Source organism: Doryrhamphus excisus, linkage group LG14 (genome assembly GCF_037039965.1).
Source record: "Doryrhamphus excisus strain RoL-2023G ecotype Guam linkage group LG14, RoL_Dexc_Guam_v1.1, whole genome shotgun sequence".
NCBI classification, from domain to species: domain Eukaryota; kingdom Metazoa; phylum Chordata; class Actinopteri; order Syngnathiformes; family Syngnathidae; genus Doryrhamphus; species Doryrhamphus excisus.
Window position 1 is genome coordinate 17,784,566 of NC_136370.1, and position 16,479 is coordinate 17,801,044.

General features: G+C 36.3%; 1 protein-coding gene across 2 annotated transcripts in view; it reads left to right on the forward strand.

Annotated features, from left to right (window-relative positions):
• The window catches only part of LOC131140227 (regulator of G-protein signaling 6-like), a 45,321-nt gene that overhangs the window by 22,386 nt on the left and 6,456 nt on the right, over positions 1–16,479 (forward strand). For both annotated transcript variants that reach the window (XM_058090454.2, XM_078796107.1), the window contains exons 3-11: positions 4,689–4,788; positions 6,773–6,823; positions 6,906–7,012; positions 8,921–8,972; positions 10,905–10,969; positions 13,127–13,203; positions 15,233–15,314; positions 15,544–15,618; positions 15,704–15,805. In XM_058090454.2, coding sequence (XP_057946437.2) covers positions 4,689–4,788; positions 6,773–6,823; positions 6,906–7,012; positions 8,921–8,972; positions 10,905–10,969; positions 13,127–13,203; positions 15,233–15,314; positions 15,544–15,618; positions 15,704–15,805 — 711 coding nt within the window. The remainder of the gene's footprint in view (positions 1–4,688; positions 4,789–6,772; positions 6,824–6,905; positions 7,013–8,920; positions 8,973–10,904; positions 10,970–13,126; positions 13,204–15,232; positions 15,315–15,543; positions 15,619–15,703; positions 15,806–16,479) is intronic.

Genomic DNA, 16,479 nt, shown 5'->3' on the forward strand with positions numbered 1-16,479 from the left:
CAATTAATCTAGCATGCATACTTCTGGACTGTGGGAGGACGCGACAGTACCCCCACAGACGCGGAAAACATGCAAACGCCACACATAGATGACCGAGGGTGGGTTGACTAACATACTTGAGTAAAACATGTTTTCTGGGTTGTATTACATCTTGATGAGGTATTTTTTCCATCCATCCATTCATCCATCCATCCACCCATTCTTTTTAACCCCCATCCCCTTATCTCATTAGGGTCGTGGTATGCCAGAGCGTATCCCAGCTGTCTATGGGTACATGTAAACAAACAACCATTCACACCTATGGACAATTTAGAGTCTCCAATTGATCTAGAATGCATATTTCTGGACTGTGGGAGGACGCGACAGTACCCCCACAGACGCGGAAAACATGCAAACGCCACACAGAGATGGCCGAGGGTGGGTTGACTAACATACTTGAGTAAAACATGTTTTCTGGGTTGTATTACATCTTGATGAGGTCTTTTTTCCATCCATCCATTCATCCATCCATCCACCCATTCTTTTTAACCCCCATCCCCTTATCCTCATTAGGGTCGTGGTATGCCAGAGCGTATCCCAGCTGTCTATGGGTACATGTAAACAAACAACCATTCACACCTATGGACAATTTAGAGTCTCCAATTGATCTAGAATGCATATTTCTGGACTGTGGGAGGACGCGACAGTACCCCCACAGACGCGGAAAACATTTGGCCGGGCTTTTCTTTATCTGCTGTGAGGCCCCCGTTTGCTCTGCTTAGTGTCAGAGATTCCTCGTCATTGCAACTTGGCACGGCAAAAGGTGTGTGTATGTGTGTGGTTTTAGGAAGGGGATTTATTCTCACCTCACCCCGCCGAGCATCACACACCAGCTGGAACTCATTCATTATTCACCCAGCGTGCCGCAGAGGTCAAAATGGCACTCAAAAAAAAAAAAAAAAGTGACAAAGTTTTGAAAAGTTTTGTTGTGTCTCCACACGTAGCGTCTGATGCTTAATTCTTACTTTATTCTAACCTGAAGACATCAACAGAAGTGCAATTCCAACACCATATATCTGTAATGTATGTATCTCCAACTCACAAACACATCACTAGTCCGTTTGTCGTCGTAACAACACTCTGAAAATCACCATGTCCTTATTAAGTGTGCAATCTGCTGCATTTAAGTACGCTCGGAAATCCCAGTAAATACATCTCCGCTCCAAAAAATTAAGTAAATTAACTACAGGGTCAGGCAAAATGATCTGACACATTTGTAGCTTAAATAAAACGCAAATAAAGTAAAATAACAAAAAAAGTGTTTTTATTTTCCAAAAGTACATTTCATTATGTTTTAAAAAATTAAATCAGTTCTGGTCGGCCGGTTGATTTTGGTTTCAATGTAGATCCACTAGCTCTAATTTTGCCTCACCTTGTAGTTAGCTTAGTAGCTTGCTATGCTAGCAGTGACCGTCTGCTTTGTCCCTGAAGGCAGGGTACTTTTGTGTCTACAGGGCTCTTTCATTCATTCAGGGTCGCAGGGGTGCTGGAGCCTATCCCAGCTGTCTTCGGGTGAGAGGCCGGGTACACCCTGGACTGGTGGCCAGCCAATCACAGGGCACATATAGACAAACAACCATTCACACTCACATTCATATCTATGGACAATTTGGAGTCGCTAATTAACCTAGCATGTTTTTACTTTATTTGCCTTTTATTTAACCTATAAATGTGTCAGATCATTTTGCCTCACTCTGCAGTTAGCTTAGTAGCTTGCTATGCTAGCAGTGACCGTCTGTTTTGTCCCTGAAGGGAGGGTACTTTCGTGTCTACAGGGCTCTTTCATTCATTCATTCATTCATTTTCTATCACTTTTTCCTCACGAGGGTTGCGGGGGTGCTGGAGGCTATCCCAGCTGTCTTCGGGCGAGAGGCGGGGTACACCCTGGACTGGTGGCCAGCCAATCACAGGGCACATATAGACAAACAACCATTCACACTCACATTCATACCTATGGACAATTTGGAGTCGCTAATTAACCTAGCATGTTTTACTTTATTTGCCTTTTATTTAACCTACAAATGTGTCAGATAATTTTGCCTGACCCTGTAGTTAGCTTAGTAGCTTGCTATGCTAGCAGTGACCGTCTGCTTTGTCCCTGAAGGGAGGGTACTTTCGTGTCTACAGGGCTCTTTCATTCATTCATTCATTTTCTAGCGCTTTTTCCTCACAAGGGTTGCAGGGGGTGCTGGAGCCTATCCCAGCTGTCTTCGGGATGAGAGGCGGGGTACACCCTGGACTGGTGGCCAGCCAATCACAGGGCACATATAGACAAACAACCATTCACACTCACATTCATACCTATGGACAATTTGGAGTCGCTAATTAACCTAGCATGTTTTTACTTTATTTGCCTTTTATTTAACCTACAAATGTGTCAGATAATTTTGCCAGACCCTGTAGTTAGCGTAGTAGCTTGCTATGCTAGCAGTGACCGTCTGCTTTGTCCCTGAAGGGAGGGTACTTTTGTGTCTACAGGGGCTCTATTAATGTTAAAAAGCATATTTAAAAAGTCATCATTTTTTATATTGTATTCATTTTATTACTACGGAGTCATACTTCACGGAAATATGATTATTGCAGTCGCATCTGGAAGCAATTAGCGACGATAAATGAGGTTACGCTCTTCCTGCGTATTACAAACTTTTTAAAAATGGTGGCTCCGTGTCACCATAGCCTCGTATGTTTGTGTTTTCCTGTGTTTCTTCTTAATGAGCGGTTAAAGAAAAGGCAGCTCAACAACAACCTTCACGGCAAACTCCCTGCTGACAACATGGCTAAGTGGACAAAGTCAGGGTCTTTTGTTGTCCATTGATTTCTTCCGAGACTCCATTAGATGACGTTGTTGACCTGACTGCTTTTGCTCTTGAAGAATCCGTTCAAGGACATGAAACAAGAATCTTGACTCTAAAAGAAAGAAAAAAAAGTTTTGGAGTATTTTGTATTTGAGTCCATTCATTTTTAAATGGATGCTTATTTTCTGTTGTGTGATTTTAGTGATGTGTCCTGTGCCTAATTTTAGCTGTGGAATGTGTTTGGAGCTCTTGCTGCATTGGAGGTGTGATGTTTATCTGCAACTATGGCTGCCTTTCTTCCCTCTTGACCTTTCCGAACTTTTGATACTGCTAAATAAATCACACGGACCAACCATGATGAGAAAATCTGACATGTATCCCACCTGGAATGGATTGAGTAAGGACCTCAAACAATGGATAAAGGGTCTTGAACCAGTCATGTGCTATATATATATATATATATATATATATATACGTATATCACTATATTGACACTTACTATGGTACCCATTATGTAATTGGATCCTCATAGCACCTCGTGCCTCGGTACAAGGTGCATTATTAAAAAAAAAAAAACTTAAAATGTATTATGGAAAGCAGGAAGTGAACAAATTTAAAATGTAAAATTTTATTTTTTTTAAGTCAAAATTTAAAAGTAAAAATTAAAAAGTAAAATTAAGTTTTAAAAAAACTTTATATATATTAGGAAAGCAGGAAGTGAACAAATGTAACAGTTACTGATTGTAAAAGTGCCAGATGGAGGGGTAGGATTTAATAAGCTTTGCTTCTTCCTACTCCTTTTGGACATGTGGAACTGTGAACTGATTATGTGATGCATTCAACTGTAATCTGATGCATGTTCAAATGAAATAAAACCATTACATTTTTTTTTAAATTAAAAACAAATAAAAACATTTTTTTAATTAAATTCAAAAAATTTAATTCAAAAAACCTAAACTGTATTATGGAAAGCAGGAAGTGAACAAATGTAACAGTTACTGATTGTAAAAGTACCAGATGGAGGGGTAGGATTTAATAAGCTTTGCTTCTTCCTACTCTTTTTGGACATGTGGAACTGGGAACTGATTATGGGATGCATTCAATTGTAATCTGATGTATTTTCAAATGAAATAAAACCATTAAAAAAAAAAATAATAATAATAATAATAAAAAAACCAATAAAATAAAATTATATTAGGAATCTGATGTAATCTGATGCATGTTCAAATGAAACAAAACCATAAAAAAAATTTTTAATTAAAAACAAATAAAAAAATTTTCAATTCAATTAAAAAAATTAAATTAAAAAAAACCTAAACTGTATTATGGAAAGCAGGAAGTGAACAAATACTTCACGAACAAATGTAGAAAATGAATGAATGAATGAATGATTATTATGTAATTCATGACTGTCCAATGGACAGAATGGTTGCAGAGATTGAGCAGCGGTTTTGCAGTGTAGATTGTGTGTACTTGTGTACATTTAATGGTGGACTAAAACAATTGAGTATCTCTACTAAATCCGTCCAAAAGTGGGAAAGTTATATCCCGGTTCTTGTTCGTCATTTGGTTTTTGGATTTTTTTTCAATGTCTACTACATTCATTCATATCCTGTGCCTCTCCAGGGGGCTAAGTCCCCCTTGTCCTCAGAACCTAGTGCGTGTATGCGGTTTCGAACACAGCCCAGGTCACCAAACTTTATCGATGCATAAACCAAAAAAAGAAAGAAAAACTGTGAGGTTGAGGACAGACCCCTAAACAAGACACAACTAAACCCCTAAATAAAACCAAAAACAGGACTTTACCAGCATCTTTAAAGATACATAACAAATATACGTGGACCTCTTTTCCAGATTGAAGACATCGTCACAAGAATACAAGATGAAAAAGCCGGAGGAGTCTCCATTCGGACCGTCAAGAGCTTTCTCTCAAAGATCCCCAGTGTGGTATCAGGTCAGTGAAACGCATACATGTTTGCGTATGCATCAGCGCCATCGCCACACGTATCGTGATAGACGAGGGCTAACGTACGAGTCACAATGCATAAAGCAAACGTGACCTTTTGGGCTCATTTAAATTGTTGGAGGCGCCTGATGTCTTCATACGGAAGACCTCCGTCACTGAGAAAAATGCCTCTGGTGGGCTGCTGACCTTGTCCCACGGTTGTAATACTACTACGTTTTTGTTTTTTTTTTTGTGTTTACGCACCGTGATGCTTCATGTGTGCTAGTTGAATCATCAGCGTGTCTCCCGGCTGTTTGTGAGTCAGTCCTCAGCTAAAACAGCCTTCAATGGTTCACCTTCAATCTGTCATTCAAGTTTTGCACTCAGCCGCAACGTCTTTTTCCAACTTTAAAGAAAAACACAGCCACACTATTCCTAAGTACTTAGTAGGCAATCTGGAATTTACTGCAACCGCTTACATTTTTGTTTGTTTTTTTTGCATAAAACTATAATTATTATCTATAACATGTGTTTTGCTACACTTTAGACAATAAGGAAATGCAGCTTTGACCTCATTGGTCAGACAGCAGGGTTTTCTTTATTTTTCCCAAGCTGCTGCACTACCCGTCAAATTTGGTAGAGCGCCACTGGACAGTTCCACAAAGGAACCGAAGCTAATTCGTCTGTACAATGGTAATGGTAATGGTAATGGTAATGGTAATGGTAATGGTAATGGTAATGGTAATGGTAATGGTAATGGTAATGGTAATGGTAATGGTAATGGTAATGGTAATGGTAATGGTAATGGTAGAAAACAGGCTGAATAGGTGTAAGATATGCTAACACAATGGTTATTCAGCTACACAAAAAATAAACATGGTAATGGTTTTATTTCATTTGAACATGCATCAGATTACAATTGAATGCATCACATAATCAGTTCACAGTTCCACATGTCCAAAAGGAGTAGGAAGAAGCAAAGCTTATTAAATCCTACCCCTCCATCTGGTACTTTTACAATCAGTAACTGTTACATTTGTTCACTTCCTGCTTTCCTAATATAATTTAATTTAATTTTTTTAATTAGAATTTTTTTTTTACATTTTTTAAATTTTTTTAAAAATGGTTTTATTTCATTTGAACATGCATCAGATTACAATTGAATGCATCACATAATCAGTTCCAGTTCACAGTTACATTTGTTCACTTCCTGCTTTCCTAATATAAGTGAAGTTTTTTTTAAACTTAATTTTACTTTTTAATTTTTACTTTTTATTTTTTACTTAAAAAAATTTTAAATTTTAAATTTTAAATTTTAAATTTTAAATTTTAAATTTTAAATTTTAAATTTTAAATTTTAAATTTTTATTTTTATTTTTATTTTTATTTTTATTTTTATTTTTATTTTTATTTTTATTTTTATTTTTATTTTTATTTTTATTTTTATTTTTATTTTTATTTTTATTTTTTTTTGTCACATACCGAAGTACAAGGTGATATGACCAATCAATGACATAACGGGTACCAACTGTCAATATAGTGATATATATATATCTATATATCTATATCTATCTATATTTTAGCCTTATGCATTATTTTTAGCTGTTTGAAGATGAACTATATCAGCAAGTTGAAGTATTTGTGATTTTAGAAATAAGGACTTAGTATGTTCTCTGTAGGCGGCATTATGAATTATCCTTACTGACCTTTTTTTGCAGTACATTTAGCGAGTGAAGATTGCTTTTATAGTTATTAGCCCATATTTCCACACAATAAGTAAGATATGGTAGAACCAGAGAGCAATAAAGAGTGTGGAGTGATTTCTGATTGAGAAGAAATTTTTGCTTTGTTCAATACTGAAATATTTCTGTCCACCTTATGTTGTATATTTGTAATATGAGGTTTCCAGCTCATATTGGGGGGGTCTTTTGTACAGACTATTTCTGTGGCGGTGCTGTGACCCGATGAGAGCAATGTTCTTTTTCCCAAACAGGGGTGGACATTGTTCAGTGGCTGATGAAAAACCTCTCTATAGAAGATCCAGGTATGTGAAAAGTGAAAAGTCATTACGTGCCACCATAATGGGAATCCATATGAAAGCCTCTCTTGTCTCCGCCTATCAACAGCCGAGGCCATCCACCTTGGAAGTTTGATTGCAGCCCACGGCTACATCTTCCCCATCTACGACCATGTCCTCATGCTCAAAGACGACGGAACTCTTTACCGCTTTCAGGTACCCAAATCTCTACCGTCACTGCGTTTATAGGCAGCTCTGGAGCATAGTGCGGAGATAAAACTTTATCAGTGGGTTTTACTGCCGCGGAGCTAATGAGAACAATCCTTGCTAAGCTTATTACTCATCCCACCAAGGTCGATGCCGCACGTCCCCTCTGGACATTGAGTCGGAGCATGAGGTGGGCTGTGGAACAGTGCCTCCAGTACAGGCCAGGGGTATTTATGTCTTTCCTTTTTCTCATCCAGTTTGGACTCTGACACTTTGACAGGTCCTGCCGACAGCTGAGGTGCTCCGTGATGACTCATTACTGGGTCGTAGGAATGGTAATCCGGTTGCTTATTCCAGGCCGGATCCGATATGGGAAGTGCTGACCTGGCTGCATTCTGGCTTTACGCTTTTATTTGTCACATGGCCAGCAAATCAACCACCAGGTCCGATAAAGCAATGCGTTCATAGACAAAAACTAACATTTCTTAAAATTTATAAAAGGTAAATTAAAAATGTGAATTTTAGGAATACCTGGAATATGAAAAGATAAAAAAAAAATCATTACGAAGATATTTCAAGAAAACAACCTGACCGGGTCATTTTTGACCCACTTATGGAAGGTTGGGGTAGTAACACAAAAACTAAAATTCCTTAAAATTTTTAAAAGTTAAGTTAAAAATTTGAATCGCATAATCACAAAAACATGTTTTTTTTTTAGGAATACCTGGAATATGAAATGATAAAAAAAATTCATTACAAAGATATTTCAAGAAAACAACCTGACCGGGTCATTTTTGACCCACTTATGGAAGGTTGGGGTAGTAACACAAAAACTAAAATTTCTTAAAATTTATAAAAGGTAAGTTAAAAATTTGAATGGCATGATCGTAAAAACATGTTTTTTTAGGAATACCTGCAATATGAAATGATAACAATTTTTCATTACGAAAATATTTCAAGAAAACAACCTGACCGGGTCATTTTTGACCCACTTATGGAAGGTTGGGGTAGTAACACAAAAACTAAAATTTCTTAAAATTTATAAAAGGTAAGTTAAAAATGTGAATGCTATGATCGCAAAAACATGTTTTTTGAGGAATACCTGCAATATGAAATGATAACAATTTTTCATTACGAAGATATTTCAAGAAAACAACCTGACCGGGTCATTTTTGACCCACTTATGGAAGGTTGGGGTAGTAACACAAAAACTAAAATTTCTTAAAATTTATAAAAGGTAAGTTAAAAATATGAATGCTATGATCGCAAAAACATGTTTTTTGAGGAATACCTGCAATATGAAATGATAACAATTTTTCATTACAAAGATATTTCAAGAAAACAACCTGACCGGGTCATTTTTGACCCACTTATGGAAGGTTGGGGTAGTAACACAAAAACTAAAATTTCTTAAAATGTATAAAAGGTAAGTTAAAAATGTGAATAATATGATCGCAAAAACATGTTTTTTTTAGGAATACCTGTAATATGAAATGATGAAAAATTTTCATTACGAAGATATTTCAAGAAAACAACCTGACCGGGTCATTTTTGACCCACTTAGCCATCTAAGGGTTAAGTAGTAGCTGATATGGAAGATACTGTATGTTCAAATTCCGCCAAGTTAAGGTCTAATTTTACTCGGTTATCAAGAATGCATGTACGATAGGAACAATGCATTATTAATGGACTTAGGAATGAACTTAGAATGTGTAATATCAGACAATTAAATATGGATAGGGGAAGAATATAGCTACCATTTCTTCACAGATATGTCAAACACCATCAAACGCAGAGTTGTTGAGTTGTGCAGAGGAATCGGGCTGAAAGACACGAGATCCAAGAGTATCGAGAAGATTAATAAAATTGTGATTATATAAAGCAATCAAAATTATATTCCGCTCTGATTTTTGGCAGTCTCCATACTTCTGGCCTTCAAACTGCTGGGAGCCTGAGAACACCGACTATGGTGAGTCATGTACTGTACTGCAATGGGTACCTCATACTGCATAGTGATACTGCATGGCTACCCACTACTGGACAAATGTATTGCAATACTATTGGGTAGAATATGTTGTTATAGGAGCATACATGTCAGTATTACGGGATTGACCCTTAAGATATAGCGTATTTTCCGGACTACAAGTCGCACTTTTTTTCATAGGTTGGCTGTTCCTGCGACTTATACTCCAGAGCGAAAAAACTGTTTATGTTACATAAACAGTGGACACCTTTTTTGTTCATGTTTTTTTTTATTTGTAGCTGAATAACCATTGTGTTAGCATATCTTACACCTATTAGCATGTTCTATATTATTTTATTAATGTTAGAACTTGCCTTCCAAGATCATGTAATGTCTGTTTTGGTCAAGTAGTATGTTTTGGTCAAATGCTTATACTTATACTTATACTTTTAAAAAAACAAAAAAAACCTTAAACTATATTAGGAAAGCAGGAAGTGAACAAATGTAACAGTTACTGATTGTAAAAAAATTAAACTTATTTTTAATTAAAAAAATTAAATAAAAAAACTTAAATTATATTACAAACGCTGGAAGTGAACAAATGTAACAGTTACTGATTAAAAAAAAATACAAAAACTTAAATTATATTAGAAAGCAGGAAGTGAACAAATGTAACAGTTACTGATTAAAAAAATAAAAAAACTTAAATTATATTAGAAAGCAGGAAGTGAACAAATGTAACAGTTACTGATTGTAAAAGTACCAGATGGAGGGGTAGGATTTAATAAGCTTTGCTTCTTCCTACTCCTTTTGGACATGCGGAACTGTGAACTGATTATGTGATGCATTCAATTGTAATATGATGCATGTTCAAATGAAATAAAACCATAAAAAAAATTAATTTAAAAAAATTAAAAATATATTTTTTTAATTTAAAAAAAAATCTTTTTAATTTAAAAGATTTTTTAAAAAACATTTATTTAAAAAATAAAATAAAAAACTTAAATTATATTAGAAAACAGGAAGTGAACAAATGTAACAGTAACTGATTGTAAAAGTACCAGATGGAGGGGTAGGATTTAATAAGCTTTGCTTCTTCCTACTCCTTTTGGACATGTGGAACTGTGAACTGATTATGGGATGCATTCAATTGTAATCTGATGCATGTTCAAATGAAATAAAACCATAAAAAAAATTAATTTAAAAAAATTTAAAAATATATTTTTTAAATTAAAAAAAAAATCTTTTTAATTTAAAAGATTTTTTAAAAAACATTTATTTAAAAAATAAAATAAAAAACTCAAATTATATTAGAAAGCAGGAAGTGAACAAATTTAACAGTTACTGATTGTAAAAGTACCAGATGGAGGGGTAGGATTTAATAAGCTTTGCTTCTTCCTACTCCTTTTGGACATGTGGAACTGTGAACTGATTATGTGATGCATTCAATTGTAATCTGATGCATGTTCAAATGAAATAAAACCATTACCATGTTTATTTTTTGTGTAGCTGAATAACCATTGTGTTATCATATCTTACACCTATTAGCATGTTTTCTATTCTTTTATTAATGTTAGAACTTGCCTTATATGACTTATACTCCAGTGCGACTTATGTATGTTTTTTTTCTACCTAATTATGCATTTTTGGTCTTGTGCAACTTATACTCCGGAGCGACTTATAGTCCAGAAAATAGGGTATTTAAAAAAAAAAATTATGTCCACATAAGACACATTCACCAGCTGTCATGTGCATTGAGTTTGACACCCCCATTTGACGGGAAGAATCACATTTCATTTTTGATATTTCTATTTCATAACTAATGTTGGCCGTCTCTTGAGGAAATCTCTCCAATTGATGTTTTATGCTAACAAAGCAGACGGCCCATCTGACTAACTCCTGTGCCCTTTTCATGCTCCACTGCGTCGTGGCCTGCAGCCATCTACCTGTGCAAGCGCACCATGCAGAATAAGGCCAGGCTGGAGCTCGCCGATTATGAGGCTGTGAGTATTTGCTCTCTTGTTGCAGACCTTCTACGTCGTCTGATTGCTCTCAAGAACTGATGCGGTGGATCTTGCCAGAAAATGCTATTATTAAATTATAAGCTTTTATATCATCTAGAAAGGTGTGTTTTTTTTTCTTTTTAAGACATATTTTTACAAAAGCATCTAGCATCTAGTAATTGGAGGGACTTAACAGTGAAAGCACGTATTGTTCTGTAATTTCTATTCTTACTGCGCTGGTCCACATCACTCCAAATTTGATTTTGTGTCGTTTGTAAGGATACACAGTAGTCTAGTGGTTAGCACACAGACCTCACAGCTAGGAGACCAGGGTTCAATTCCACCCTCGGCCACACTCGGTATGCGTGGGTTTTCTCCGGGTACGCCGACTTCCTCCCACGTTCCAAAAACATGCTAGGTTAATTAGCGACTCCAAATTGTCCATAGGTATGAATGGTTGTTTGTCTATATGTGCCCTGTGATTGGCTGGCGACCAGTGTGCCCCGCCTCACGCCCGAAGACAGCTGGGATAGGCTCCAGCACCCCTGCGACCCTCATGAGGATAAGCGGTAGAAAATTAATTAATGTTTTCCTAGAGGGGCTGCACGGTGGGTGAGTGGTTAGCGAGCAGGCCTCACTGCGAAAAGACCCAAGTTCAATTCCAACCTGGGTCATCTCTGTGTGGACTTTGCATGTTCTCTCCGTCATTCCCCGTTTCCTCCCACATTCCAAAAACATGCTAGGTTAATTAGCGACTCCAAATTGTCCATAGGTATGAATGTGAGTGTGAATGGTTGTTTGTCTATATGTGCCCTGTGATTGGCTGGCCACCAGTCCTCACGCCCGAAGACAGCTGGGACACGCTCCAGCACAAAATGAATGAATGAATGAAAGAGCGACGTGCAGTTTGAGCTGATGCGGTCGTTTACTGTATCGTAAGAGTGTCTTTTGATGTGTTGCACCGAGCTCTCGTTTTTGTACAACAGCACTCTAGTGTGTTATAATATTCAAATGACTCTGCAAGTATTATCCCACATACTTGCCTTCTCTAAGATCCAGGTCATTTTATGGCTGCGGGCCTCATTAAGTTCACTGTTTAACACCCGCTTGTTGGTCCTCCTACTGTTTTCTCTCTTTGCAATGAGGTCATGACAGATGCTGGCTTGTAGTGTTGATAATGACATACAAAATGGTATGTGTGCAGATTGGATCATGTGATACTTGCGCATTAAATATGCAGATTCGGTTAGGGTGACCATATTTTGATGACCAAAAACCAGGACACTCGGCCTGATGATGACATACTCTAATGATACTTTGATGTCTTATAATGTCAATACCTTTAAAGTACACCTTGTCTGTGTAAATAAAAATATGTTATATTACAAAATGCTACCTATAATCAAAGACACACACAAAAAAAATACTCAAAAATATTCAAAAGTACTCAAAAATACTCAAAACTGACATGAAAATGATTCCAAAAACAGAACAAAACCAGATTGCTTACATTTTGGAATGTAAACAATATTTTGGGGTAACAACTTAAAGTCACGGCTGCACGGCGGTCGAGTGGTTAGCGCGCAGACCTCACAGCTAGGAGACTAATGTTCAATTCCACCCTCGGCTATCTCTGTGTGGAGTTTCCATGTTCTTCCCGTGCATGCGTGGGTTTTCTCCGGGTACTCCGGTTTCCGCCCACATTCCAAAAACATGCTAGGTTAATTAGCGACTCCAAATTGTCCATAGGTATAAATGTGAGTGTGAATGGTTGTTTGACTTCCTTTATTGTCATTGCACAATAACACAGCAGTGAAATTGCCACCGAAATGTTGTTGCCTGGCTCCCATATAATACCAGAGATAAAAGAAGATAAATAATAATAATAATGTGGGCTGCACGGCGGTCCAGTGGTTAGCGCACAGACCTCACAGCTAAGAGACTAGGGTTCAATTCCACATTCGGCCATCTCTGTGAGGAGTTTGCATGTTCTCCCCGTGCATGCGTGGGTTCTCTCCGGGTATTCCGGTTTCCGCCCACATTCCAAAAACATGCTAAGTTAATTAGCGACTCCAAATTGTCCATAGGTATGAATGTGAGTGTGAATGGTTGTTTGTCTTTTTTGTCTCTAACGTTGTGCCTGATTGCATCCTGCAGGAGAACCTTGCTCGGCTGCAGAGGGCCTTTGCCAGGAAGTGGGAATTTATCTTCATGCAAGCTGAAGCTCAAGTCAAGTGAGTAGATGCATGAGACATCATTGGGACTCCGTAGAAGGGGTTGCAGCACTTCTATACACCCATAAAGAAGTCATTCTCAACCAGTGTGCACACTTCATGATAAATGACTGCCCTCTAGTGGCTGGCATTTGTAGGTACATATACACCTTCCTCATTTATACTAGAGCATCTTATGTATTTAGAAATTAAATCTTTTTCTCTAGTTTTCTGCAATATTTTGATGTAATGTAGCAGTAATGATTTAACTTATTGTTTTGAAGTGTCCTTGGGTGTTATTAGAACGTGCTTGCACAGTATTGTTAGCATTACATTAAAAAACAGTTTCATTATTATATGTTATATTTTGGAATAATTCAACTGTAATTATAAAGGGGCACATTTTTAATTTTTAATTTTTAATTTTTAATTTTTAATTTTTAATTTTTAATTTTTAATTTTTAATTTTTAATTTTTAATTTTTAATTTTTAATTTTTAATTTTTAATTTTTAATTTTTAATTTTTAATTTTTAATTTTTAATTTTTAATTTTTAATTTTTAATTTTTAATTTTTAATTTTTGTGGCTTTGGTCTATCACGGTTTGTTGAATATATATTATTTAATAAAACATGCTTTTTTATGGTTGAAAAAGACGCATATTGGAGCAGATATGACATACTTTTGGCATGAGTATAAAAATGGCTACATGAAATAAAACACAATTATGAGGCATTCCGAATAATAATTTCTAATAAAAACAGTTACTAACTAGTAACTACTGTTACTGCAGTAACCCATTTCAAGCTAAAACTGATCACTTCCTGTCCACCTGCCACTTCAGCTCCCCTTGGGAACTCATTTATAGCAACACACACAAGCATAAGTCTTATTTCTTAATTCAATAGCTTATTATATATATTATATATATTAACTACTGTTATTGCAGTAACCCATTTCAAGCTAAAACTGGGTAAACTGATCACTTCCTGTCCACCTGCCACTTCAGCTCCCCTTGGCAACTCATTTATAGCAACACACACAAGCATAAGTCTTATTTCTTAATTAAATAGCGTATTATATATATTATATATATTAACTACTGTTATTGCAGTAACCCATTTCAAGCTAAACCTGCTAAAACTGATCACTTCCTGTCCACCTGCCACTTCAGCTCCCCTTGGGGACTCATTTATAGCAACACACACAAGCACAAGTCTTATTTCTTAATTAAATAGCTTATTATATATATTATATATATTAACTATTGTTATTGCAGTAACCCATTTCAAGCTAAAACTGGGTAAACTGATCACTTCCTGTCCACCTGCCACTTCAGCTCCCCTTGGGGACTCATTTATAGCAACACACACAAGCACAAGTCTTATTTCTTAATTAAATAGCTTATTATATATATTATATATATTATATATATTAACTACTGTTATTGCAGTAACCCATTTCAAGCTAAAACGGGGTAAACTGATCACTTCCTGTCCACCTGCCACTTCAGCTCCCCTTGGGGACTCATTTATAGCAACACACACAAGCACAAGTCTTATTTCTTAATTAAATAGCTTATTATATATATTGTATATATTAACTACTGTTATTGCAGTTACCTATTTCAAGCTAAAACTGCTAAAACTGATCACTTCCTGTCCATCTGCCACTTCAGCTCCCCTTGGGAACTCATTTATAGCAACACACACACAAGCACAAGTCTTATTTCTTAATTAAATAGCTTATTATATATATTATATATATTAACTACTGTTATTGCAGTAACCCATTTCAAGCTAAACCTGCTAAAACTGATCACTTCCTGTCCACCTGCCACTTCAGCTCCCCTTGGGAACTCATTTATAGCAACACACACAAGCATAAGTCTTATTTCTTAATTAAATAGCTTATTTACGCTTATTTTGTCTAGTGTATTGGGTAATATGAGTTTAACTGTGACTATAGGGGTGTTATTTTCTGGCTGGAGGGCTCCAATGATGTAAAAAATTGTATATAGTTTTTTGCAAACAGGTTTAATTTATCAACAGAATCGACAGAAAGAAGGACAAGGCCGAAAGGAAGATACTGGACAGCCAGGAGAGGGCATTTTGGGATGTCCATCGACCAGTGGTGAGTCACGCCTAAAGTCATTCCGGTTGGATAAATAAGAAAAGGGATAAAGACGTGCAAGAATGCCCAAACGCGAATGAGGGGAGGGTTCTATTACGTCGTTTTGAAGCCACTTTGCACACGGGCCTTTCTCACGACGCTTTAACACAAAAGGATATTGAGCATGAATGACAACACAAGCAGGAGAAACGTTGCTATCTGATGCAGAAACGCTGCCCGTATTTCACAGCCAGGCTGCGTCAACACAACAGAGATGGACATCCGCAAGTGCCGCAGAGAGAAGAACCCACACAGGGTGAAAAAGGTGACCACGACTGAAACTGCATTCAGGAATTTAGAAATAAAAAATATTCATAAAGCAAAATATTTCTCCCCTTTACCTTCTCCAGTCCGTTTATGGGCTACCAGATGATAGCCACAGCCAACCCAGTCCCGTCCATATCAGCTCTCAGCCTGCCAGGAAGCCCACCAAAGAGGACGTTCAGAAGGAGGTAATAGATGGCGTCCCCGTGAGTCGTTATCACCTACCATCCATCATAACGACAACCAGGAAGCAACAGGGATGACTTCATACTCAAGTTCTTGTTTTTTTTTAATGCACAAGATTAGACACATGCAATCCAGAAAATGATATGTAAATATTACACTTAGGGGGGAAAAAGTGGGCTAATAAATTGACAATAAAAGCATAAATACTTCGGATTTCAGAAAACAACACATGGAATTAAATAATTTAAAAAAAATCAAAAAATTGTTACAACTATAATGATGAAAATAGTAATATTAATGATGATTATAATAATGGTGATAATAATAACAATAATAATGGTAAAAATGATAAAGATTATAACAATAATGGTAATGGTTTTATTTCATTTGAACATGCATCAGATTACAATTGAATGCATCCCATAATCAGTTCACAGTTCCACATGTCCAAAAGGAGTAGGAAGAAGCAAAGCTTATTAAATCCTACCCCTCCATCTGGTACTTTTCCAATCAGTAACTGTTACATTTGTTCACTTCCTGCTTTCCTAATATAATTTTATTTTATTTTATTGTACTTTTATAATATAATTATATATATATATAATTCTATTTTATTTAACTGTATTTTTTTGCCTTTCTAATAAAATTAAAAAATATTTAAAAAAAGTTTTTTCAT